Raw genomic sequence first — 25999 nt, 5'->3', positions numbered from 1 at the left:
ACCTCCTCGGAAGTGCCGCTGTGCCATGTATCCTTAACCCAGGTCTTCACATTGTAAGCCCCTTGTCAACTGCAGCCTTGACGATGATACAGGCCTCCATGCTTCAGGCCCGGCGCGTCTTCGGAAATGGCCAGTGTGTGATGGATCCTCGATATGTTCCTTTGCATTGCAAGTCCCTAGTTGATGGCATCCTCAACAACAACGGAGGACTCTGCAGTGCCATTCTGAACTTCCTCAGAACCGCTGCTGCACGACGCATCGGCATCGGAGGATGTGATAACGCACCACAAACCATGATTTAAGGTACTTTGTTTAGTGGTCCCTGTACAGTTGGCCTGAACTTGTACCTTTGTTTTGGTCCGGTGCGACCAGATAACCAAGGATGGTGCTTCTAAGGACCGTTTTCACTTAAATCTTTAAATTTGCACATCTCTGGTTTTATTGATTGGATTTTTGTTGTTTTGTTCTCAAATAATTGATTAAACTTTACTCTATTTTTCCTAATTGGTGTGGGATTTTTCTAGTGTTTTACTCATTGCCTCTAAGTTAAGCCTGACAGATTTTATGCCACACTACCAGAGGGTTAAAGGCAGGTTAAATTGGGATTTGCTTGTGTTTCACCTTGACTGGTGTTGTGGTAGCTGCCTTAGTAGAGTTTCACCCCCTCAACCAGTAACCCAATTTCCTTAAGGAACATCACACAGTATCCCCTTTTTCATCAGCGTAACTGTTTATGGGGGAAATGCGTCATTTATTGGCTTGAATATAGTAACAAGCAGAATTTATGTGTCTATCTTTCAAACATTAACTGAAAGTGTACAGAGTGCTGGACTCATCTTTAAGAATATGCCCGAAGTTCACACCTCCCAAGCTCTGCATGAACTGCATTGGCTACTGGTGAGATTTTGGGCAGCCAAAAAACTCCCTTGCAGTGTACTTAGAGTGAGCCGAGGTAACAGAATCATTTATGTGCATTGAATCCAGCCTATTCACCACCACACAAGAGCTCCTTCCTTGATCTAGCACTCTTTGGCTGTTAACCAAAAGGGCTTTTCATCAAATAAAACTGTCAAAACCAGTGAGTTTGTCTTGTTTTAGGTGAATGTATTCTGTTTTTGTAAGGGTGTGTAATGTTGTGTTATGTTTGGCCGCACTAAGAATAATTACACAAAGAAAGTCAGGGGCCCTTATGAATTCATATATGCACATGTTAACATCCACATAAACACATAAGTAGACACACTTGAATAGAGTCACACAGAGGCAAATACATATATATACATGGACAAATGTGCAGGCAGACATAAATATACAAACATATATAAGTAATATCTGACATTGACGACATTGTACTATTAATAGCACAGTTTATAAATTTAACTCACAATGCACAGGATTGATTCTGCTATCAATTTTAAGCAAGCATGTTAAAGAAAGTGTTTTATACAAGCATATTCTTTTGAATAGAATAGAAGAAGTTCATAATGTGTCACAGTGCTGTGTTGAGTAAGGATGAATGCCAGAGAATGGTTGGATTACAACATGTTGTATTTGCTGTTTCAAGCGGGCCATGGTTAAAATGATAGCCATGGCTTAAGTGGTTTGTGGGCTTAAATAGTACTATTTAATCTGATGCTGCAATACAGAGTACACAAAACTGTTTTGAATAAGGCACTGTATTTTGTTACTTTGTAGAATGGTGTATATTAAGGAAGACTTTCTGGATGCCGGAGTTATGATGACGTGTATTACAGCCTCTGGATAAATGTTTTTAATTCATCAAGCATAGACAGTATTTCCAAGAGAGGGGAGCCTTGGATGCTAAAGAGAATGTGATAAGAGCTCTAGTCTTAGGCCCATATTTATACTTGGTTTGTGCTGAATTAGCATAATTTTCTTTTACGCTAATTCAGCACAAACCTAACTCCATATTTATACTTTGGAGCTAGACATGTCTAGCACCAAAGTTATGGAGTTAACGTCGTTTTCTGGACGTAAAAACCTACCTTGCGTCAATGAGATTCTAGGTAGGCGTTCCCGTCCAGAAAAGGACGATATGGCCTTTGCACCATATTTATCCCCTGTGCTAAAATCCAGCCCGGGGGATGGGGGCCCTAAATAATGGCGCTAAGCTTGCTTAGTGCCATTATTTAACACCTGGGTATGGGCAGGCGTAAGGGGACCTGTAGGCATATTTCCATGGTCAACCCCCCGCCCACACCACAGGATAGGGGACCAATCCCAAGTAAGTCCTGGTAAGTATTTTCTTTTTCCTTTTCCAACTCGGGGGCCCTGACATTTGTCTCCTGGGCATGGCCATTGGGTTGGTGGACACAGCTACTGTCTTTACTAAGACACGAGCCATGTACATGGGGGTTGTGCGCCACAAAATGGTGCTACATTGCTTAGAGGCATTTTTCTGCCTCTTTAACAGTGTAGCGCCATAATTCGACGCAGAAGCTCCGGTTTCTCCTACGCCGCTCCCGCCCTGTTTGCGTCCTTTCCAAGGATGGTAACAGGGCATTAGCGCCATTCCATAAATATGGCATCCGGCTGGCATTTTGAAATGGCACTAGCCGGCACTATACAGTTTTGCGTGAAAAAGTATAAATCTGGCCCTTAGTCTTTGAAAAAAGTGAAGAATGAAAGGCAGCATATTTCTAGCTTTAGTGGCAATAAAACAAATTACAGGTCACTAAAAATTGTGTTCTTTTACTTTTGGCATCTGGAAGTGAGCATTGCTATGAACATTTTGAGAAGACGCCCCTGGAATTAAATAAAAAAGTATCATCTTATGGGAGACTATGGGCCTGATCTAGATATTGGCAGAGGGGTTACTCTGTTGCAACAGTGACAGATATCCCGCCTGCCAAAATCTAAATACCATAGAAAACAATCGGGTTTATATTTCGGCTACGGGGTAGCCATCACCATTGCGTTGGAGTAACCCCTCTGCCGAGATCTAAATCAGGCCCAGTCTGTAGTCAGTGGCATATTTACCCTAGTTGCAAATATCTGTTAATGTAGCATCGTTAATGGTAAGCATTTGTAAAAAAGGAGAGACTTATTTAAACCACTTTGCATAATGTCTATGATTATCAACAGCTAATACCGCATTAAGTGTAAAGTTTTCACAGATGGTGCTGTTGATGACAGAATTTTGTAGACATCTTGTGACATTTTACAAAATAGAGATGTACAGTCGTTTATTCAAAACATTTTCCATGCATCCTGTTTGTGGCATGGAAAATATGTTACAATGTTTAGCTAGTTGTTTACATTATGGTTGTGTGGGCTCCTTTACAGATTCTATTTTTTAGGTGTGGTAGCTACTATGCTCAGCATTAAATCATGTATAATAATTAAAGTTTTTGTCAGATTTTTACAAGCTTGCATTATTAAAACACTTTCCAGACTTCCTGCCTACAACGTGTAGGAGAAGCAAAAACGAACTGTTACTAAGAAAGCACACTTCTTTGCTTATAGATGATTGTTTTTATTATATCCGATACCGTACACTGTTTACGCATATTCCTTATCAATTACAGCATGAAATATGAAAAAACCTAGTCATGTAATAGAAGACAAAATATGATTTATTTAAAAATATAATAATAAGAATAAGGTCCCTTTTGTGAAGACACTACATCGGTTTTCATTCTGAGGTACCTGAAGTGAATCGATGGCAAAATATTGCATTTTAGGTACTTGTAACAAAACTCATGTATTTTCATTACTTCTTTGGCAATGCCTAATTACATGCACTTCTTTACTTTGTGAACATAAAATCTGTAAATCTAACAACATGTTATCCTGGCAGTACAGAACACAAAATGGCAATTAGAAAATAGCATTGTGTCTTTCTGGCACCCAGACCATACACACTTACTAAACAAAAAAACACAAATAAACACTTAAAATCCATCATATCTGGGAAGTAAATACACCCAGAAACACACACTGGCTCTCCATTACAAACGACTTAGCATGTCCATCTGCAGTCTAACAAAAGGGGCACTTGATGCTTTATCAACAAAGCCACCTGGCAATACATATGAGACAATCTAAGCACACATAAAATACCATAGCCATGATGAACAGCCTTTCCAAGCAATGGAAAACCATTAAAATCATATAAAAGAAAAATGGTTAAAGATGACTGTGCCAAAACCATCACACTGACTATATTTCTTATTGTACTTTTTTTTTTTAAAGAAATGGTGGCATCAAGACTTCCTAAAATCTAAAGCTGTTTGTAGTCACTCCTAAAAACAATGGTAGCTGATTAGCAATGTATAGCTCCAACCTCTGAAACATGCTCCTCACTTAAAGAGGAAAGATTGATAAGCATCCATTCAGGAAACGAGTAAATTCCCTCTTGTTTACAATACCCTTGTACCCCTTCCCATGTCCATGACCCGAGGCCCCCACAACACCAACCACTCCTGTCTTGTCAAACAACATGCCATTGTTGTGCTCTGCTTCAGCCAGTTGGGGGTACACATCTGTAATCGCAAGCCTACGTAACACCTTCTTCCATTGTGCTAAGATCACTTCTGCCTAATCTTTGTCTTTCTGTTACTCTACCTATCTGCGTGCTCCTCTCAGTTTTTGTTTGTCATTGCATTTCTTTGAGTGTATTTGGCGGGGTGATCTAAGTAGCTCTTTCTCTCACTTACTGTCTCTCATTGCTTCCTTTTTGTCTTATTCATTATTTACACATGGCCTAATGCAGCACGTATTTCGTTACAAGGGCATCGTTGTCTTGTAAGTATCCGTTTTTTCACTGTCTCTTTGTCTACTTGACTTTTTCTCTCTGAATGGAAGAAAGAATGATTGAACCAACTTGTACAGAAGAGTTCGAAGAACTAACCTGTCTCTATTTTCCTCGCTCTGCACATCTCAGTATTTGCCGCTTGCCTGTCTGTCTCTTGTCGTTTTGTATTCACTACACCGCCATACATGATGATAACTGAATTGGCAGGGATTCGGGTAATTCATAATGTTTGAAGACTAACAGCCTACCACCAAGTAGCTGCCTGTGGCTGGCTTGCCATTGGTACATCTGGCATTGTCATAGCAGCAGGTACAGAAAGTAAAGAGGGTGTCAGAAAGCAACCTGGGCTTCAGGAGCGCGGTTACTTTCTGTGATTTCCACTCTTGGCACTTTCCCTAGTCCCCCCAGCATCAAATCTAAAGCTGTTGAGGGTTTAACAAAAGGAGTCAAACCATGGTGCTCATGAGAAGGGCTGGGATGATGTCACCTTTGCTACCCCTAGCAGTTAATGAGTTAATGAGAGTGGAAATGAGTTTGCTGTTAATACATAGGTAACGTGGGATAGCAAATAAGCGCAAAGAGGACAACTGATAGAGCTGTGGACTCAAGGTGCGCATTTCTAATACATGCATATTATATAGGTAATGAACGGCCTAGCAGTGAGGAAATGTGAATGTAGATCCTGCTGCAGGTGGATAAAGGCATGTTGGTTCAATGTGCAAATTTATAGAAGCAGCAGTGGTTGGAAACAGTGGAAATGTGAACAGAAAAAGAAAGAGACAAAAATGAAGCACAAATCACAGGCATAGGTAGGCTGAATAGAAGGAGGTGTGACAGAGTAATGAACTGGCAGATAAATTGCAGGTACTCCATGCAAAATAACAAGCTTTAAGAAGATAAGGAGGGTGGTGTTGTCAAAAGTGAGTGGGAAGACAAGGGATTTGGGGATAAAAATAGGGCATTTTAGTCATGAATAAAGAATAGCTTTCCAAGCCTTTGTACAACATTGGAATACTCACTCAGCCTTTGCCACATGCATGGAAGCAGGTACAGTTCTTGTAAAGCAGTGGTGTCTCTTGCATCTCCAGTATGCCAGGCGTTCAGTGTACTCACTGGCTAGGTACATGATGTACATTTAGATTCACTGCATGCCATTCTTTTCATATGGAATGCCTAAAAAGATGGACCGGGTCCTTCTCTTGGATTTCATAAGAAAGCTCCCCTAATCCCTCTCTTAAAGGCCCCATCCAACAAATATCGCCTCTGTGGGCACTTCGGCAAAATGCGGTGGGTGGTAGGTAGGGGGGCAGGGTTCGGATCTTCACTGGGCTTCAGGGGGAGGGGTCGCTCGGCAAATGGCGTCCTGTGGGCAGGGCCAGACAGTCCTTTTATCCCACTGGACATGTCACCAGTGGGCTGGAGCCCTCTGAGGTCAGTTCTGAAAGGCCAGCTCCTGCTGCTTATGTCATTTCCTCAGCTAATTGCAGCTGGCAGAGGAAAGCTGAAAGAGAGATAGAAAGAAAGGAAGGAGGGGGGAGTGCAGACAATGAGAGGGAGGCAGAAAGAGAAAGAAAGGAGGGAGAGATGACAGAAAAAGACGGAGCAAGGAGCTGATGTGACCAATGGGTCCCCTGACCCGCCCTGCCTGTGGGTGAATGGAGAGATTCAGTGGACAGTGTGGCCCAGAAGGCGGGATTTGAGTTACAACATATATTCACTGGTTGCTTTTACCACTGTGTGATCGCTAAAGCGCACTGACATCACCTCTCCTCCTTCCCAGAAACTCCAGTTCGGAAGGGAACCGTTGCTTTTGTGACTGGCGGTGCCAAAGGAATTGGATACTATACTGCGAAACATCTGGCAAGACTTGGGATGCACGTAATAATAGGTGAATATTAAGCTTCTCTACTTGTCTATATGTTTTAAGCGCATTTGATACCATTTTGTTCTCACTCACTCAGTGTTCTCATTTCTCTAGCGAGTTAAGAGAAAGCATTAAAAAAGCCGGTAGGTGTGACTTTAATATGCAGTTCATGAAAACTGCATTAGTGCTTGTCTGTCTCTCTGTGTTAACACATTAAAGCCAGGCCTTGTTTTGTTTTAAGATGCTAAATTGTGTCTCCGTGTGCGTGCGTGTGTAAACATATGTGTGTTTGTTCGTGTGACTCGCACTTTATTCCTAGCTAAAACCCTAAGAAAAACTTGCTACAGTGAAAACACACAGGAAATGCATGAATGAGAAAAAATGTAATATGTGATTATTTGGTGTAGATGTGAAATGGTCCCTCTTGCATTCCAAACTTGCACTAAATAGGAAGCTGAATGATACATCAAATAGTCCATACCATGATGTTAGAGGGAGCTACTCCTCCGGCCGTAGCCAAAAACTCCTCTATGTATATTTTAAATAATTGGTAACAATGTATTAGCAGACAGCTGCACTGCCAAATCAGACCTAAAAATAGAAATATGCCATCCACCAACAAGTGGATTAGAAAAGAGGCATTCCCCTTATAAAGATGGTCGCTGGGAATGCTTTACTTTACTGCACGTGTTGCCAAAGCAAAAATTAAAAACAGTTCTTAAAAAAGGACACTTTAGCCAGAAATAATGTTTCCCCAAGGTCTCTAGGCAATCCATTGTGCATCATTTTTATTTTTTGTAAACATATTTTATTGGTTCCACCCGATATAACACACAAACATAAATTGATCATTTTTGTTTATTGTTTATTTAATTATAATTTAACTTATTTTAAGAAAAACACAACCTCTTATTAAACATGTAAAAAAAGAACACATTAAAAAATAGCATGAAAATCAGTTGACATTAAATAATATATATACTTTTAAAACAATACCAGAACAATCCTCCAATAAATCCCAAAATAAAAAGTTATAAATTAATATATTATTTACAAATAATCAAAAATATATTTTGCAATAATATATAATGAAAAGAAAACATCATACATTAAGGTAAAGCAACATAGTATAAAGCAAACTAATGAGAAACAACAATGTTGGTCAATTTAATGGATTATCAAGATTTCAGATTGACGTAGCCGCAGGTACCTGAAACAGAAAGACCCCATCACCTGTTTCACCATACAACTCCATAAAGTATTGGGGATGCTCCTCACGCCACCTGGTGTGCTGTCTAAACTGAGGTAAAGTATCCAGGTGCATGTTCAGGACATAAACAAGTAAGTATTGCTGCATGTAATGTATTACTGCCTTTCAAATAAACAATTATAAAATGGCAAAGGAAGAACAGCAACTAATGATTTATTCAAGTAGGCAGACTTACACATTACACACATGTGGTAGAGTGCAGGATAATTTCACGCTAATGACAGAGGGATCATGACATACATTGAATATAACACACACTGCTGAGCAGGATAGATGTCCTACCGATGTTGTGTGCCTGCATACTTCTGGCTTACATCAGGGGAATACAACAGGGCATGTACACATGCTCGCCACTCTGACGGGTTGTCCACAAATTTATCATCCTGACTGTTTTTCAAGAATATCACCTCTATAGCTCCTGTTCCATCTCATCCCTGAGCCAGTTGCTCAGAGTAGGCCCTTATGGATTCAGACTCTTAATCGCTGGTCTGCGCTTAACTAGACCCCGGTTCAGCATGGATGCCCTTGTTATTGCTGTCATTAGCTTATACCTTTTACGTTTACCAAATGTATATTATACTTACTTGTTGGGCATTGCAGCCAACCCCCTTAATCAATTGGTCTGATGTTGTGTCAGTCATATTTGTCTTCCACCCAGCACGGGGCAGTGAGTCAGCCCACTTCATCCTTGGTTAACTTCACTATGAGTGACCTCATTATGCACTTTCACAATGAGCTTATCGACACAAAGCAGTTCCATACTTTGTCTGGAACTCCTATAGCAATTTGTGCTTTTTGAGACCAAAAATAATTTGCTTTTAGCCAAGGGCCTGGCAACTTCCCCAACAACATTCTTAAAAACCAAAACAAAGCAATCGTTAACATAGCTGAAAGTCTGGTACCAATGCTAAAAGCCAATGCTTTTTCTCATTTTCCGTTTTGTTTTTAATAGGTGCATCCACAGCATGCACATCTTAGGAGAAAGCTCAGCATTCAGGCTGGAAAAGCATGAGTAGCTCTCAGCAGTCTGTTCCCAGAAAGCAACGACTTTAGGGCATTACACACCAGATGGAAGCCTATAGAAAGATGATTTTTTATACACTTTTCATTCAATTGTTTTTTTCTTGACGGGCTGCATACACAAACGCCAGAGAATACTCTCTAAATGCCGGAAGTAACATAAGCGAACGAGTTGATTTCTGACAAAGAAACCAAACCAAAACAACAGCAGACAGATGGAAATGCACCTGCTCTGCTCGACTGTGTCATTGCATAAACAAAAAACTGATGATTGATTACTGCCTGCCTGCTTAATGAAAGACTAGTGCTATCTATAGATTTCAGACTGCTACTGTTCCACTGCCTCCAATTTGAGAAATGTGACATATATCCTTGTTGTCTGAAAAACAAGTAAGACCTGTGATACATACAGCATTTCCATGAAATTCCTCAAAACTAATGTAAATACTGTAGACTTAATCTAAGCCCCGAAATTCAAAATGCAATGTACCCAGCTGCATATGTTATGATGAGATGCTTACACAAACCCTCTCTGCAGCATATGCAGGGTTGTCTTGAGCACAGAAGTACGCAAGTATGTGACATGTGTAGCGTGCTCTGCAGGGAATGGCAAAGACACAGTTATTGAGTGACTGTACCGGTATTTCGGTTCTGGTAGCGAAAGTGGACTGCTACTTTGTCCTGATAAATGCGTTTTTAAAGAGGTGTGTGTCCAGCACCTTTTTACTTTTTTCTGGCTGTCTTGATGGTTCCAGGATTCTCATTCCATGTCACAGGCGCATAGGCGGAGCAGACATGTTGCCTTGTTTGTGTAATGTTTGCACTTCTTTTTCTCTAATCTGATAGTGTTCTGGATTCTAGTGTTTGAGAGTCATCCGACGTGGTGAGGTTTCCCCCAGATATGCTGGGGTGCTGGTCATTACGATATTGGTGATGTTGCTGCTGGATTTGAAGATGAGGGCAGCCAGCAAGGGGAGCCAAGGGAGTTCTGTAAGGATGAGTATGATTTGCATTGGGTAGGAATAAATATTTACAAGTCTGGATTAGCAGCAAGCAATGGGAGGCAGAGGGACCGCAAGAGTATATGGCCTAGCCCTTCGCTAGCAGTTGCAGACCGCTCCGTAACTACTTGTTCCCATATATATGACCTCTCTTAGTCCATATCCTGTGAGGAAATGAGGCATTTAGGCATATGGCAAAAAGTTATAATTTATTTATTTCATTTTGTAGGAGCCTTCCTTAAATGGTACTGAATGCCATGGGCGATGAATATCAGACTGCCAAGTCTCGATTTCAGATCATGTCCTTTGCTTCCATTACCATACCTTCGTGCCTATACTTACAGGCTATTTTTCATCCTTGCTTTTTCCCTTTGTCACTCTTGTCCTATCTCTCGCCTTTATCTGCCTTTACCTTTTTTGTTCTAGTTCCAAGTATGATCATGAAAAACATGTCCCAGTTCCTAAAAATTAGTGTCAGGTCTCATCACTGTCTCAAATTAAGCAGTGTTTAGAGGAGTCAATGAACCTTTCAAACATGCACACAATGGTGCTAGAATTACCACAGTTGTGGAACTGAATATCCTCATTAATGTTATACGAAGAGGATGCTGTCTAAGGACAATCCTATTCATAGCTGTAGCATAGGCTAGATAGCTGTATAAGAACAGTACACAATGCTTCGTTGTTTCTGTGTAGATAGACCATGACGGGAACAGTAATGCTGCTGGCCTTTCCATTGTAGCATAATGGGTTCCCATTTGCTAAGGCAATGAATGGAAAGAAAGATTCGAAAGACAACACCTTGAGTGCTTGAATGAGTAGATGCCGATGTGGACATTTTCCACTGGGACCAAATAGCAGAAGGTTTCTCTTGTTGCTTAGCTTAACTGTTCTTGGTGAACCCAACACAGTGTGCTTTCTCCAGCTTCTCTGTGTTATGGTAACTACCCTCTAGAAACACTACAGTTTAGTCACTATGGGCCATCTGTATAGAAGTTAGGGAATTGCGACTCTTTGTGAATTGCATTTAGGAAATTGCAATTCCTAATGTACAAAAACCTAGAAGTTGGAAATAGCGATTCCTAATAGGGTTGTCGTGAATATTAATGAGATAGGTCACAGTTTATGACCCACTAGGAATTGCAGCCTTCACAGGGATGGTGGCCTTCTGGGGTCAGCAGACCTCCATGTCGGTGATTGTTTTTTTTTTTTCCTTTGGAATGCAGCCTGTTTTCCTTAGAGGAAACGGCCTGTGTTTCATAAAATAAAATGAAAAGTTTGTTTCATTTTTAAGAGTAATAATAGTTTCAGCATTCACAAAGGGGAAGGGGTCCTCTGGGGACCCAACACCATTTGCAAAGGGTTACCACCACCTTTGAGGTGTTGGTTAAAAACGAATGATTTGCAACCATAATTCTGTCAAAAATCAATCATATTTACCACTGCAAATTGGTATTAGGAAGGAATCCTCCAAACAGGTCCCTTCCAAATACTGATTCATAATTTGGCTTTTGTACTTTAAAAAAAACATTTTTTGCGGTTGTAAATGCCCCAAATCTGCAAATCAGGCCATTTGTGACATCAACATAGGTTTTGTACATATAGCCGCAAATCAGCACAAACGGCGTTGTATCAGAGTAGATGCAAAACAAAACCTTGTATAGCCTCCTTTCACTCTATACGTTTTATAACGTGAGATGGCATATCATTCTAATGGGCTGAGACCAAGTATACCTAAACCCAGTGGCGACTCCTCTTAATGGAATGAGGGACCACTCCCCTCTTATTTTCTGGCCCTGGCACGCTCTGTGCTAGACGTCACAGCTAAAGGTAGACATGGACGCTGCATGCTAAAGCCCTGCAGTGCCCATGGCTGCACTCTAATCATCCTTTCACCACACTCTTTCCCAACTCGTCAGAGAGTTGGGGAAAGGGTGGGGTGAAAGAGCTGAGACTAAAACCTCAAATTGGTGGCTGCACAGGTTTGAAGGTTCACTTCAGGCCTGTGCGCCGGAAACTGAAAGGAGCAGTCTTCAAAATGGGACCTGCAGCAAGGTAAGTAAAAAGCTTTAAAGCTTTTAAATGTTGTGTGTTATGCATACGGATAAGTGTGTGTGTTTGAGGGTAAGAGTGTGTCTCTGAGAGGCAGCATGTTCATGTGGGTGTGGGTTTGTGTGTGTAAATGAAAGTGAGAGAATCAGTGGAGTGAGTCAGTGAGTGCAAATGAGGGCTAGGAAGAGTGAGTATGAGTGTGAATAAATGATAGTCAGTGAGGGAGAATGACATTGGGTGTAACCGTGAGGGTGATTGACACTGAGTGTACCTGTGAAGGAGAATGACAGTGAGGGTTACTTTGAGGGAGAGTTACAGGGAGTGTATGTGTGAGGTAGGTGACTGTCCGTGTGAGGTAGGTGTTACTGTGAGGAAGAATGTGTGAGTGTAAATGACAGTGAGTGCAATTGTCAGGGAGAATGACATAGAGTGTTACGACAGGGAGAATGACAAGTGTAACTGTGAGGGAGAATTATAGTGAATCAGTGTTTAATTTGTAAATAAAAACGTGCCGGTGCCCAAAGCCCTCCTCTTAAATGCGCGGCTGCTGCAATTAAATGTGCGAACACGGAATAATCAGACGGCGTAATCCTGAAGCCATCACGGGCCTTTTTAATCCATTTACATCCCCTCCCTGCCCCTACGGCTCACTCCTGCAGCTTTCTGCTCTCCCTTTTTTGTTTTTCTCTTCCTCTGCATTTCCCAAATGCATCTTTTGATCGCAATAAATGCTTGAGGCAGAAAATTAAGCGCCAGCCCTAAAAAATAAGTGCTGGTGCTCCACACGGAAACAACAGGCACAAATTAAGCACTGCAGTGAGTGTCACTGTGAGTGAAGACAACAGTGTTACTGTGTTTAAGACTTAGGGCCTGATTACAACTTTGGAGGAGGTGTTAATCCGTCCCAAAAGTGACGGATATACCACCAGCCGTATTACGAGTCCATTATATCCTATGGAACTTGTAATGCGTCTGGTGGTATATCTGTCACATTTGGGACGGATTAACACCTCCTCCAAAGTTGTAATCAGGCCCTTAGTGAGTCACAGTCTGAGTGAGTCAGAATGAGTGAGGCAGAGTGAGAATCATTGAGTGATTTTGTCAGAGTGAGTCTGAATAAGTGAACCTCATAGGAATTAGTGAGAATGTTTGAGACTAGGAGAGTTAGTGAGATTGAAGGACAGAGTAAGACTGATTGACTGAGAATGAGTGAAAATGAGTGGGACTAAGTGAGACTGCTTGGGAAGGAGTGAGTCTAAGTGAGTCACAGTCTGAGTGAGTCAGATAATCAGTGAGAATAAATGAGTCAGAGAATGAGTGTATCAATGAGATGGACTGAGTGAGACTAAATGGAAACAAGTGAGATTGATTGAGACTAGGGGAGTCAGAGAGAGTCTGAGTGACTGGTGAGTCAGAGTGCAATTGATTGAGTGAGAGTGGGTGTGGCTGAGTGAGAATGAATGGGATTGAGTGAGACAGAGTTAGACTACCGGAGAATGAGTGAGTCTGTCACAGTGAGAATGAGACCGAGTGAGTCAGAGTGGGACTGATTGAGCTCCCTCGAACCCACTGAGAAGTCAGGCTCACTTACTTGAATTTGAGCCAAAAATCACACCTCCCCCCACCACTTTAAGGTCATCAGTCACCACTGCCTAAGCCATTTCTAAACACACAGGGCTTCATTAAGACCGCCAGGAGCACGGTGGCGGTTGGACCGCCACAAATGTGGCAGTCCAACAGGCACATTATGACCGTGGTTGGGCCACAGTCGGACCACCAGCATCGCCACTTCTCCTCTACTGGAGGGGCTGGCAGTGCTGGCAGCCCTAATCCACTAGGGCAGCAGTGCCCTGGGGATTATAAATTCCTTCTCCACCGGTGATTACATAGCAGTAGCACCGCCATGTAAAGGCTGGCAGAGACGGGGTACAAGGGCCCCTATGGCAAGCCCTGTCGTGCTTTTCACTTTCTGCTTTGCAGACACCGAAAAACATGATGGGTGCTGGTGCACCCTACGCATTGCCACATTGCTGCCGGCTCAATTATGAAACTCTGTTTCCGCTCACTGACCCAGCAATAAACTAGTAATAGGTACCACGGGAAGGGGACTGCACTGACGCTAACATAACAGCGGGACTTCAGCAGACAGCCTTTTCCATCCGTCGAAGTTATAATTAGGGCCACAATGTTATTTAATGATGCACATATATTTAAATCTGAAACAGAGGGCATGACATTTTTTATTTTATTTTATTTTTTTTAAACTGGTACCTCACTTTGTCAGATCTGATCCCCTAATACAGATGTTTTATTTAGCTGTCACATAGCTTACACTAACAATGAGGCTTAGCCTTATCAACAAGAAGTTGCAAAGACAATTGACTTGAACATACTTGTAAAAGGTTTTAATTGACCATCTATAGGAGGTATGCACAACGTTTTTAATAGCTGTGGATTACTTCCCAGACCCTTACTCTTTGCCGAAACCGATCTTCTCACCAGCCCCTACTATATCTCTATATTTGACAGAGGAAATGTCTATGACACTCCGAAGGCAGAAATGAACAACTTCTTTTTTAAAGTATGTGCAGGCCGGTTTCGAACACAGTCTACCGCAAATGTGACAGGATGACAACGGGAGATATGCTCCTCACAGGCTACTCAGCATGCTCGCTCACTCATACCCATGCCCTTTCTATCAGGCTGACACTTTCAACAACTAATCCTCTTTCAACTGAATCTCTTCTTTAGAATGATCTCAAAATGAATGTCGTGCTTAAACTGACCTGAAATGGAGCTTGAGACCACTGCCATGTCTAGCAATCGAAAAATACTTTTCAGGGAGCAAAGATATTGGCTTTGCAAGAACTATGTTGAGACATTGTTAATCTATGTAATTCCCTAAAAGCATATTATCTAAAAACACCTTAAGTTTTATATACTGTAACTGCATTATAATAGAGTCCTACACAGTCTCAGTGTAAGGAAATGATCATCTCTATTATTTCATATTTACTGAAAATTCACATACATGCTTTCCGAATCATTGGTCATGGGTAAGTACTCATAATTCTAGAATCATAGGAGGGGTCTTCAGATGCTGTGGCAGGTGAAAATAAGGTCAGACTCTGTGACCCTTCTTTTTTTAGCCTGATAGCAAAACAAAATGTTAACAGCTAACAGTCCCGTCATTTAATCAAAGAAGAACTCAAGCCAGTTCAGCGAAAAAGAGCTATTCGTTAGAAGAATCTTAAAAAAAATATTTTTATAAAGTGCAGCAATTACCAGTGGGTCCCCGGGCACTGATACATCCTCTGGGGGTACACCCCTCCCGAGTCGCAGGAGTTGGATTTTTAACCCCTGGCACAAGGACAATGTGCCAATAGAAATCTAAGAACTAGTTTGACTTGAAACAGGATACATCCCACTGAGCAATACTGTGGAGGTAGTAACAATCATTTCCACAAGATGAGTTCATGGGCACAGTGGAGCTGCAAATCCTGTTTTGGTAATAAATAACACACTAAGAACAGCACTAAAAAAAGAGGACATATATTTTAAAATGCTTATGTTTAAATCCTAATCTAATGCATAAAATATGAATAGTAACCACACTGCACATGAAAAGCAAGGCAGCAAAGCATTTCTTGGACAATAAACAAAAAACTCTAAAGTTGTTGAGTTCTATCATTCTAAAACCCTCATGCTATTTCTAGGCACTATGCTAAGGCAGTAAATAGCAAGCTTGACTTCGAGTTTCAGAGATGATTTGCATAGCATACCAGTGTTTTTTCTTTATGGAACAGAAAGTGTTGTCTTAACAGTTAAACCATAATTTTCCCATCATATACCCCAAGTTTTCAATAATTTTTTGGGGCACCCACAAGCCTTATAAATCAGTTCCTTCCATCTGGCGCAGCAGTCCATGCCAGCACACCAGTGGTTTAACTTTGGGGGAGCAGGGCATTTCCAGGATTATGCTATGTCCCTTTTGGCTACTAGGATCGCCATACCCACCAAGACCCCATCTTCTCAAGGCCCTCCAGTGTCCTCCAGTACATCCAGAAGTGCCAGAGAGTACACTTGACTGGAGTTTCCAAGATGACCGAGAGAGTGTTTTAAATTTTAGATCGATATTGGGCATTTTTTATACATTGCCATAGTATGTGAAAGAAAAAAGCTGTGCAGCGCATGCAGATGGAATCCGGTAGAATGCCGGCTGCACATATGTGTTGGGAGGTGGGGCATGTATGTTTGGTGCAAGTAGTATAGTTGTATCAGCTCACATATTGCTAGTTCCCCGGGGCCATGCATGCTTCACACCACTCAACCTCCTTCAGCTCTCCAACCCAATCCTTCCGTTTTCGACAGAGTTGCTCCAGTGTTTGTGGGGCATTATTTAGCAGGGTGAGGTATAGCTGAGAGATACCACCCCACTCCACCCTCCCCATCAATAGATTTGCTTAGAGGGTGTTCAATTCTGAGAGGTACTGAAGGTGTGTGGTGTACCAACTAAGAGCGGGTCTTACTTTAAGGTATTTGTGGAATTGTGCATGAGAGAGTGAGAACTGGGATTGAAGGTTGGTGAACGAATAAATGGTGGACCCCCACCATATGTTAGGCAGTGTAGTAATACGCAGTAGGTCCCATTTGCAGAAGCCCTCCAATCACAATATTTATTCCAGCTAGTGACCTCGCCAAAAAGGGTTCAGGCCCATATCAAGAATATTACCTTGGTAAGCTCCTGGACTGCAAGAGGAAGTGGTCAGCCATAAAGAAAATGCATTACCCCATCTAGACCCAATCCACCAAGCTACAGTTGATATATTGGATCATCCAAGCCGCCCTTCAGCAGTCATTTATAACCAGAAGATGGGATGCCCAATAGTAGAGGCTGAAATCCACTGCAGCAATTCTACCATTGATAAACGACCAGCAGCGTTTAGCGTGTGCAATCCTGGAAGGATGACCTCGCCAGAGAAATGAGTGCATTAGTGCCACCACCGCATGAAACCAAGTGTCAGGGATGTAACGTGGGAAGTTCTGTAGGGTGTAGAAGAAGCAGGACAGCACTATCATTTTGATCAGGACAACTCTACACAGCAGAATAAGAGGGAGGATTAGCCAGGTCATTAGATTGCTCTTAGTTTTCTTCACAAGGGGCATTAGGTTGAGAACGTGGGCCTGTTCGGGCATTGTAGTAATGTGGATCCCTGGATACTTAAAACTAAGATGGCGAATGGGGATACCCATCTGCCAGGTACTCGACGTATTGTCTTCCTGTAACAGGATCAGTAGGGACTTCTCCTTGTTCAGGCGGACGCCAGAATCCTCCTCAAACAGTTGAAGAAGTTCTAGGGCCCATCTCTCGAGTTACCAGGGTCTGTGAGATAAAGGAGAACATTCTGCATGTAACACAATCCTGTCCTCATGGGCTTCCTCCCATGTCCAGTCCCTCGTCTGTATGTCACATATTATCAGTCTTGCTAGTGGCTCAATTGCGAGGGCAAAGAGGAGGGGACATACCTGACGGGTTCCACTCTCAATTGGAAACAATTCAGATAGCAACCCGTTAACCTTGACCTGAGCCATTGAATGAGAATAAAGGAGAGAGACCATTTTCCGGAAATTGGCACCGAAACACATTTGGTCAAGCACTGTCTGAAGATAGTCCCAATCCACTGTGTCAAGTACTTTTTCAAAATCAACAAGTAGAAGGGCTGTGTCTGTATGGAAATTGTCCATATGAGCAAGAGCAACCTCTATGCACCATATACAGTGTTGTGCACTAGGACCAGGCATAACACCGCCTGGTCTGGGTGGATTAGGGATCCAATGACCATCTGGAGGTGTATTGATAAGATTTTTGCAAATAATTTAACATTGGTATTGATTAAAGAAATGGGGTGGTACGCCCTGCAGTCAGTGGATGGTTGGTTTGTCTTGGAAATAGCGACAATAGTTGCCAGGTTCCCATGGGAACAAAGGTATTTGTAGTGCTTCTGTATATAGTTGAAGCAGAGAAGGGAATATTATAGCACAGAAGGATGAATTATACTTAAGGGGGAGGCTGTAATTGTGGAGGAATGTATACACTAAAGATGGCGTATGGCTACCACTCCAGTGTGCCCATTATCCCTACATATATAACCAATGGGTCATAAAATATTTGGGTGATTGCTAAGTGAAAGGACTTATGAAGGAGTATCGCCCACACTTCTATATCCTCTGGTGAACACTGAATGAAAGACTCAGTTGTAACCAAATCTTCAGAAAAAGGGGCAACAAGAGCTGAGGAGATGGGTCTCTTGCAAGAAAGCTACCCCAGGGCGGTAGCGCTGAAGGGATTTAAGAACAGTACTGCACTTAATAAGGTCCAGCAGACCATTTACATTCCAGGAGATAAACTCCATGTTAGAACTGTTGGTAAGCAAGTGGGGGCTTCTGATGGTAGCAACAGAGATGGGGTCGCAGAGCAGACAGTATGGTCAGATAAGCATGCCTTTGTAGTAAAAAATAATGAAAACGAACAAAAAACAAAATAACACCCAGTAGAACAGTCTCCTCCTCCCCCCACCCCACACTTCTATGCTGGAAGCATCTTTCGCCCACAAAATAACCATCAATACAAATAAACACATACGTTGGGGCACGAGAGAACAACCTCCCATCATCAAGCATTGCGTTAAGAGGATTATTCATTGGTCACCCTCGGTCAAGAGCATGGTATGTTGGCAAGTATTGAAGTTATTTATATTGTTGGTGATCCCAACAGGAGATCTGTATTGGCTGTGGTTGCATCACTCCCAGACTCAACTAAAGCCTGGGAAGGCAGAGGTGTGGTTCCATCTGCGGATTCAGATTGAGAGTTATTATGTTCAGTCACAGAGGTTGCTGGAGACTTCTCCCACTCCCTCCTCTTGTTTCTGGACTTGGAATGATGTAGAGACAGGGATTGAACTCCATTTGGTTTTGGAATCGTGGGACCGGATTGCAGGCCTCCCTTTGGGGGTTCATGTTTGCAAAGCACTCATTGGTCAGTGGCCCACTCACAACCAGCCTCAAGAGTATTAAAGAACTGAGACCGTGAATTGTGTACAACACAGAGTTTCACGGGGAAGAGTAGTGCGCAGTGAATGGACATCACTGAGTTTCTGTTTAACAGCACTGAAGGTTTTCCGTTGGGCATGCTTTGCTTTCCTGTAGTTCGAAAAGATTATAATTTGAGAGGATTGGTAGAGAAGCTGATTGTGAGTTTTGGCCTCCCTGAGGACCACGTCCCGATCTTGAAAGTTCAGGAGCTTAATGATCAATAATCGTGGAGGGGCTCTGCAGGGGAGGACGCTGTGACAGTGTGCAGTGCACCCGCTTGACCACGAAGCAGAGTGATAGCGATTCTTCCGGCATCCAGGAATGAAACCACGTCTCCACAACGGTTGTCGGATGGGGGATTTGACTCCACTGGGTAGCCCACAAAGCGGAAATTACTTCTCCGGTAATGGTTCTCCGCGTCTTCTGCTCTGGCCTCTAGGGTGCAGACCTTCGTCATCAGAGAAGTCACTGTGGACTTGAGGTTGGAGAATTCATCTTCTAGCGTAGAGACACAGCCTTTGACCTTTGTCACCTGGCATGCCACTTATCTGAGGTCTTGTCGTAATGGGGCGACCTCGACACCAACCTCACCAATTTTGGATTCAAGGGCCTACCGGGATGTCTGGATGGGCACCAGGTTGGGGTCTCCGTCAGGCAGTTTTTTAACCATTTCATGTGCACTGGTGGTAAATTTATCTATTTTAGTTTGAGAGGTGGAGATAGGGGGTCAGTTGTTACCCATGTTGATTCAGGGGTGGAGGGCAGGAGAATTCAAGGCAAAACAGGATCCACTGCAGCACACAGGAGCTCACAAGGATGAGGGTAGGCAGCAGCAAATGGGCAAAGGAGAACAGGCAGCTTGTACTTAGTTGTAGGCCGGAAGGTGCCAGCCCACAGGAGCGTGCAAACACCTCATCCATGACCCGCTGCTGCAGGTAGTGCAGCATGAGCAGTCTATGAATGCAGCCAAAGGGGCAGCACACAGCCAGTTATAGAGAGTCGTGTCAAGAGTCAGTGCTGCTCCTATAGCTGCGGCCTATTGGTGTCAGATAATCCCCAAATTCTACGGAGGTCAGGATGACAGCAAGCTCACAAATGTGTTCCCAGTTGTTTGTTGCACCACAGTGACGTCTCAACCATGTCCCGCTTGTCACCAGGAGGAGGGTCAGGTCAAGCAACTTGGAAGGGTCCTACCCAGAGACCAGGGTGGGGGTCTGAAAGGAGGCTGCAAATGTATATTCCTGCATCCCTCAAGCTGCTAGTAAAAGTTATTTGGTGTGTATAGGTGGCAGCGCACAAGGGGGTCAGGGGGTGTGCAGTTTCATCCACAGCCTAACGACAACATCAGGGATCCAGGCCCTGTCACAGGTATGGTATCTGGTGGCACTGGGGACCCACAATAATTTTGACGGGGGCACGCATTGGGGTGAACACAGTGAGGTCGGGGACAAGGTAGTGCCGGTCTCCTCAGGGAGTTTGAAGTCAACTTTACCCTGCTTGGGTCCAACATTTGCCACTCTCCCATTTGGGGAAAGTGCGGGTGTCAAGGGCTGATGTGAAGTCTGGGTTGCACTTGAGTGGTGTTTTAGGGGAGGAGAAGGGAGGAGAAAGTGTGAAGGCCTCTTCTGATTGGTATTCTGTCCCCAATCTCGAGGCTTCTCTGCCTGGTTTGCGGAGCCAGGCTAGGTCCCATAGAGGGGGTAGCCACCACCAGGTCCATGTGAAATCAGTGCTTTTCACTTTAATGAGCTGTCCATTCGGAGATGTAGCGAAGATGTGCTGTCCAAATATAGAAGGTTAGGGCAAGCCTCAGTCTCTTGGGAGCATTAGGACATAGTTGGATAACCTGGGATGTTGCCTCACCAAATGAAAGTGTGCATATCCCACTTTAGGTGTAGTAAGTCATCATACAGAATGTTTATTTTGATGACATTAAGGTGGCCTAACCATGATATGTTTAGTGGCTTCCATCGCCGGAGATCCTCCAGAATAGACCTTTGGTATTTTGGCAAGTTAGCTTGTGTCCAGGATGCCAAAGTTGCGGTTAGGTTAAGTCCTAAATATCTGAAAGATGTTTAGGCCCTTAGAAAGGTGGCTAGTGCCTGGAGGGCAGGAAGGTCCTTTTTAGGTTTGGTGATGTTGGGGGCATGTGACTTGGACATATTGATTTTAAAACCTGAGACCTGCTCAAAGGCTGTGAGGCATTGGACCACCGCGGGGAGAGAGGTAGCGGGTTGGGTGAGAGTTAGTAATAAGCCATCAGCGAAAAGGCTTATTTTATGAGAGCTTCTGCCACTGGGTATGCCTATTATCGAAGCCGTTCACCAGATAATAGTGGCTAGGGGATTGACTGCCAAGGCAAACAGCAGGGGTGACAGTGGGCACCCCTGCTGGGTGTCTCCAGCAAGGTGGATCAGGCTTGATAGTTGCCCATTAACCCGAATTGTGGCAGTGGAACTGGCATAAGATGCCGTGATTCGATTACGTATGGCCGGACCAAGGCCAGTTTTAGAAAGGAGCGCCTGGAGGAAGCTCCAGCGAACTCTATCAAATGCCTTTTCTGTGTCGAGAGAGAGAAGGTAAGAGGCAGTGTTGTGGTGATGTGATTTCTCTACCAGATGCACCATCCTACGAGTGTTATCCGAGCCCTGTCTGTTGCAGAAGAAATCCATAAGGTCGGGGTCTATGAGGCCAGGGAGATACTGTTCCAGCCTGTTCACCAAGATCTTTGTAAAGTTCTTGGTGTCTGTGTTTAGGAGGGCTATGGGGTGATATGAAGAGCATAGGGTAGGGTCCCTGCCCGATTGGCGGATAAGAGCAATCCTGGTAGCAGCCATGGTGGGGGAGAGTCCCGAGTCCTGCGTAAAAGAGGTATATAATGCAGGCAACCGATCCTGAAGGACAGGGAGCAATGTTTTGTAAAAGGTGACAGGGAGTCCATCTGGGACAGGCATTTTCTTGAGCGGGAGTTCTTCTAGGGCCCAATTTAGCTCTGCCAGCATGATGGGTATTTTAAGAATTCTGTGTGCTGTGGGTCGGGAGGGTCCCAATTGCAGGTGAATAAATAGGAGTCTTAAGGCCAGAGATATATCATCTCTCGAGTAGAGAGTTTGGTAGTAGTTGTGAAATGTCTGTTGCTTTGTCTTTTCAGTGGTCGCCTTGTCCTATCTGTATGAATTTTAGCTATATGCATCCTGCCATGCTCCTGGCATAGCCTATGGGCAAGAAGGGCGGCAATCTTGTCTCCCCCTTCATAATATTTCTGTTTCAGAGTAAGGAGGAATTGTTCAGCCTTGTTAATCCTATGCACCCTCATCTGTCCTTGCAGCAATGCTAGCTGTCTCTTGTTTCGCCTGGAGGGGGCCGACTTGTAGAGGCATTCAAGGGCCTTTATCTCAGCTGCTAAGCTTGTCTTCACCAGATGGGACTTTCACACTTGCACAATAGCAAAGGTCTAGATAACACCCCTAATAGTGGCTTTGAAACCATACCTTAGGGCATGACGTGACATCTGGGAGGACGCTACGTTTGAAATAGTCTACAATCCCCTTTTGAATCTCTGCCTTGTCCACTGAGTCTCTGCGGAGCTGAGAAGGAAGCTGCCATCCTGGTTTACCATGACGCAGGGCCTGAATTCGGGATCCACAACAGTTCCACATGCTCATGGTCTGAGATGGAAATGTCAAATATGGTCACTGCTTCCAAGTCATGGAGCAGAGAATGAGTGAGGAGAAGATAATCAATGTGGGAGTATGAGGCATGGACATGTCAGTAGGAGGAGTAGTCACAGGTATCAGGGTGTCAGTAGCGCCACACATCGACCAACCGCAGGTAAGTGATTTTACTTTTAAGCTGGGTGGACATTGCCCCATTCCCTGGTATAAGGTAGCGCCGCAATCAAGCTCGGGTCTCACACCAGCTTACATTTACCTCTCACTGTGATGTTGTCTGTTTTGTATGCCAAATGGTCCCTCAGTAGGCCCCTGAGATAAGAGTCCTGCTCCTGATTAGTGGCATATATGTTAAGGTGTTTTGGTGGGCATGCGCCCTCCAGGATGGTAAGTTTCACGTATTGGCCATCCCCTTCTTTGATAGACCTCAGGACTGCGGAGTAGAAGCCTGTCTTGCACATGATAGAAACACCCTGAGTTTTTGTGGTGGCATGTGACCAGAAAAGCGTTGTGGGTATTTCATGTGGGGCTTGCAGAGAGAATCCTTCCGCAGGAGATGTGTGTCCTGGAAGAACATGACTTCTGGGTCTTGTAGCAGAAGATAGTGCCAGACCTGTTTGCACTTATTGGGTGAGTTTAGACTCCAGAAGTTTAAAGAGAGGAGTTTTGTATGCCATGTGGTGACTATGGCATGGGCAAGGAAATTAGGCTTCAGGAATGCATGGACATGCAAGAGGATGCCCAATAGAGCTAGCATAAGAGGATCCAGACATAGACTGTCTCCATCCCATGTGAGAGGCAGGTAGTGAGCTGGGGGTCGCGCTAAGGTGGCGCCAGCAGAGTGTGTGGTTTGTAGTGTCTCAACCTTGCTATCATGTAATGGCTTGGGTTTTGTGGCAAAGGTAGATAAGTGAAATTCCCCCCAAGTGGCCCCTGACCAGCAAAGATTAAAAAACAAAACATAAATGTAACAGTGGGCCAAAGGGCCAAACAGTTTAGTTCCAGTCCTGGGGGAGCCAGCACAGAATAGCAAAGGTCCCCCTGGAGGACTCACCCTTCTGGAGAATGAATGAAGGTAGGTGGGTTGCCAGGAATGTTCGACAAACCAATGTGGAGAGGCGTGTCAGATGGTGAGAAAAGTGAGAAAAGTGAGTCAACATAAAAGTACAATAAGCAGGGGTCTCTTAGCCACCGTAACCAGCATTAGCCAGAATCGAGGATGAAAAGGCACTAAAAGCACGTTATAGGGGAGTCAATGTCCCATGTCATCAGGAAAGCATGATCAGTTTATTCTTGTTGTTAACCAACTGTAAAGGCGACAGGAGAGGCTTCATTGTCCATTTTCTGCAGGTGGGCAACGATATCCTGTTTAGCCTCATGTAGTGCAGTCTCTTTAGCAGGTCTGTCATGTCGTCTGGCCCGCCACTCGGGTGGGGGAAGCGCTTCTGCTGGGTGTGTTGTCTGGGATGTCCAGCAGCTTTTTAGCTTTGGCAAGGAGCATAAGGAACATAGGGGGTCATTCCGACCGCCCAAACCCCGCCCCGCGGTCAAATGACCGCGGGGAGCATTTTGACTTTCCCGCTGGGCCGGCGGGCGATCTTCAAAAGATCGCCCGCCGGCCCAGCGGGAAAGCCCCAGCAAAGATGAAGCCGGCTCCGAATGGAGCCGGCGGATTTGCTGGGGTGCGACGGGTGCAATTGCACCCGTCGCGATTTTCAGTGTCTGCTATGCAGACACTGAAAATCTTGTTGGGGCCCTATTAGGGGGCCCCTGCAGTGCCCATGCCACTGGCATGGGCACTGCAGGGGCTCCCAGGGGCCCCACGACACCCGTTCCCGCCAGCCTGGTTCTGGCGATGAAAACCGCCAGAACCAGGCTGGCGGGAAGGGAGTCGGAATCCCCATGGCGGCGCTGCATGCAGCGCCGCCATGGAGGATTCCCTGGGGCAGGGGAAAACCGGCGGGAAACCGCCGGTTCCCCTTTTCTGACCGCGGCTTTACCGCCGCGGTCAGAATGCCCCAGAAGCACTGCCAGCCTGTTGGCGGTGCTTCCTCTGCCCTCTGCCCTGGCGGTGAGACACCGCCAGGGTCAGAATGAGGGCCATTGTTTTCCTTTTTAAGTAAATATAAGCACAAAGGGTTGTCCCCATTGGTAGGCAATGTTCAAGTCTCTAAGCTTAGTAGTGATGGGCTTGAAGTCATGTTGATTGCATAACGTAGTAGGGGATAGGCCCTGAAAGAGTTGAATGGTGTTGTGGCAGAAAACCAGGTCTGCTTTTCTGTTTTTGGTGGCATGCAAAATGGCTTCTTTATCAACAAAGAAGAGGACTCCTTTTAGGATATCTGGGACCAGGCTAGAGTGCCCAAACGCAGGGGATACTCGATGTACTGTGTCCAGGACCGGAGGAGGAGCCTCTGGGTTACCTCATATTGTCTGCAGGAGCTTGCCTGTGAAGGTCATGATATCTTTGCCCTCTGCACCCTGAGAGATTCCTTGGATGCAAATATTATTCCTGCGGCTCCACTTTTCTAATTCCACCTGTTTGGTCTTCAGTTCTACCAGCTGCTCCTCAAGTGTGGCCACTCTGTGTTAGATAATTTCTTGATCTCCAGCCCACGAGTCTGCTGTTTGCTCCAGGTCGTGTACGTGCCCCCTTATTTCAGATAAGTCTTGTCGCATGCCTTGCAGGCAGGACTTGAAGTCAGTTTTGGGAGAGCCTATTTCAGAGAGGATATCTTTTAAGAATTGGTCCGTGTAATCCTGGGTGATGGGTCTTGGCAAGAATTCCGCAGGCTCTGTTGATGGAGAGCAGTGTTTCAAAGCTGTGTCTGGCATGGAGATTTTGTGCCAAAGCAATGGAACCAAGGCCTCCTTAGTCGGCTTGGAGTGTGGCATTGCATGTCTGTGCCACTGGAAAGGGGCAGCAAGGTGGAGGCCTCCTGTTCCAACATTTGTGCAGTTCCTGAGGCACCGTCGAGAAAGAAGAGAGGGCCAAGTCCAGTTTGTGACTGAGGACATGCACGCCCGGGGCCTATCAGAGGCACAAGGGGGGAAGCCCCAATGCTGGCCAGCGGGTTTGGAGATGTACAAGACCAGAAAGGTACTATTTTTGGGGTTGGGTCTAAGTCATCTCTTCTGTTATACAGTTGAGTTGATAGGGGTGTTGCGCAGTCCGTGGTGCAGTCCGTGCATGGGCAAGGTGAGCAGTATAGGTGTGGACCAGTGGGCAACCGCAGCTAGAGCAAGAGTCCT

General features: G+C 44.4%; 1 protein-coding gene across 1 annotated transcript in view; it reads left to right on the top strand.

Annotated features, from left to right (window-relative positions):
• DHRSX (dehydrogenase/reductase X-linked) overlaps positions 1 to 25999 on the top strand; it is an 886103-nt gene that overhangs the window by 155049 nt on the left and 705055 nt on the right. Inside the window, exon 2 of the mRNA XM_069205085.1 lies at positions 6558 to 6665. Coding sequence (XP_069061186.1) covers positions 6558 to 6665 — 108 coding nt within the window. The remainder of the gene's footprint in view (positions 1 to 6557; positions 6666 to 25999) is intronic.

This window comes from Pleurodeles waltl, chromosome 8, assembly GCF_031143425.1.
Source record: "Pleurodeles waltl isolate 20211129_DDA chromosome 8, aPleWal1.hap1.20221129, whole genome shotgun sequence".
Classification (NCBI taxonomy): Eukaryota; Metazoa; Chordata; class Amphibia; order Caudata; family Salamandridae; genus Pleurodeles; species Pleurodeles waltl.
Note: the sequence above shows the minus strand (reverse complement) of the source record. Positions and strands in the feature narration are given on the sequence as shown.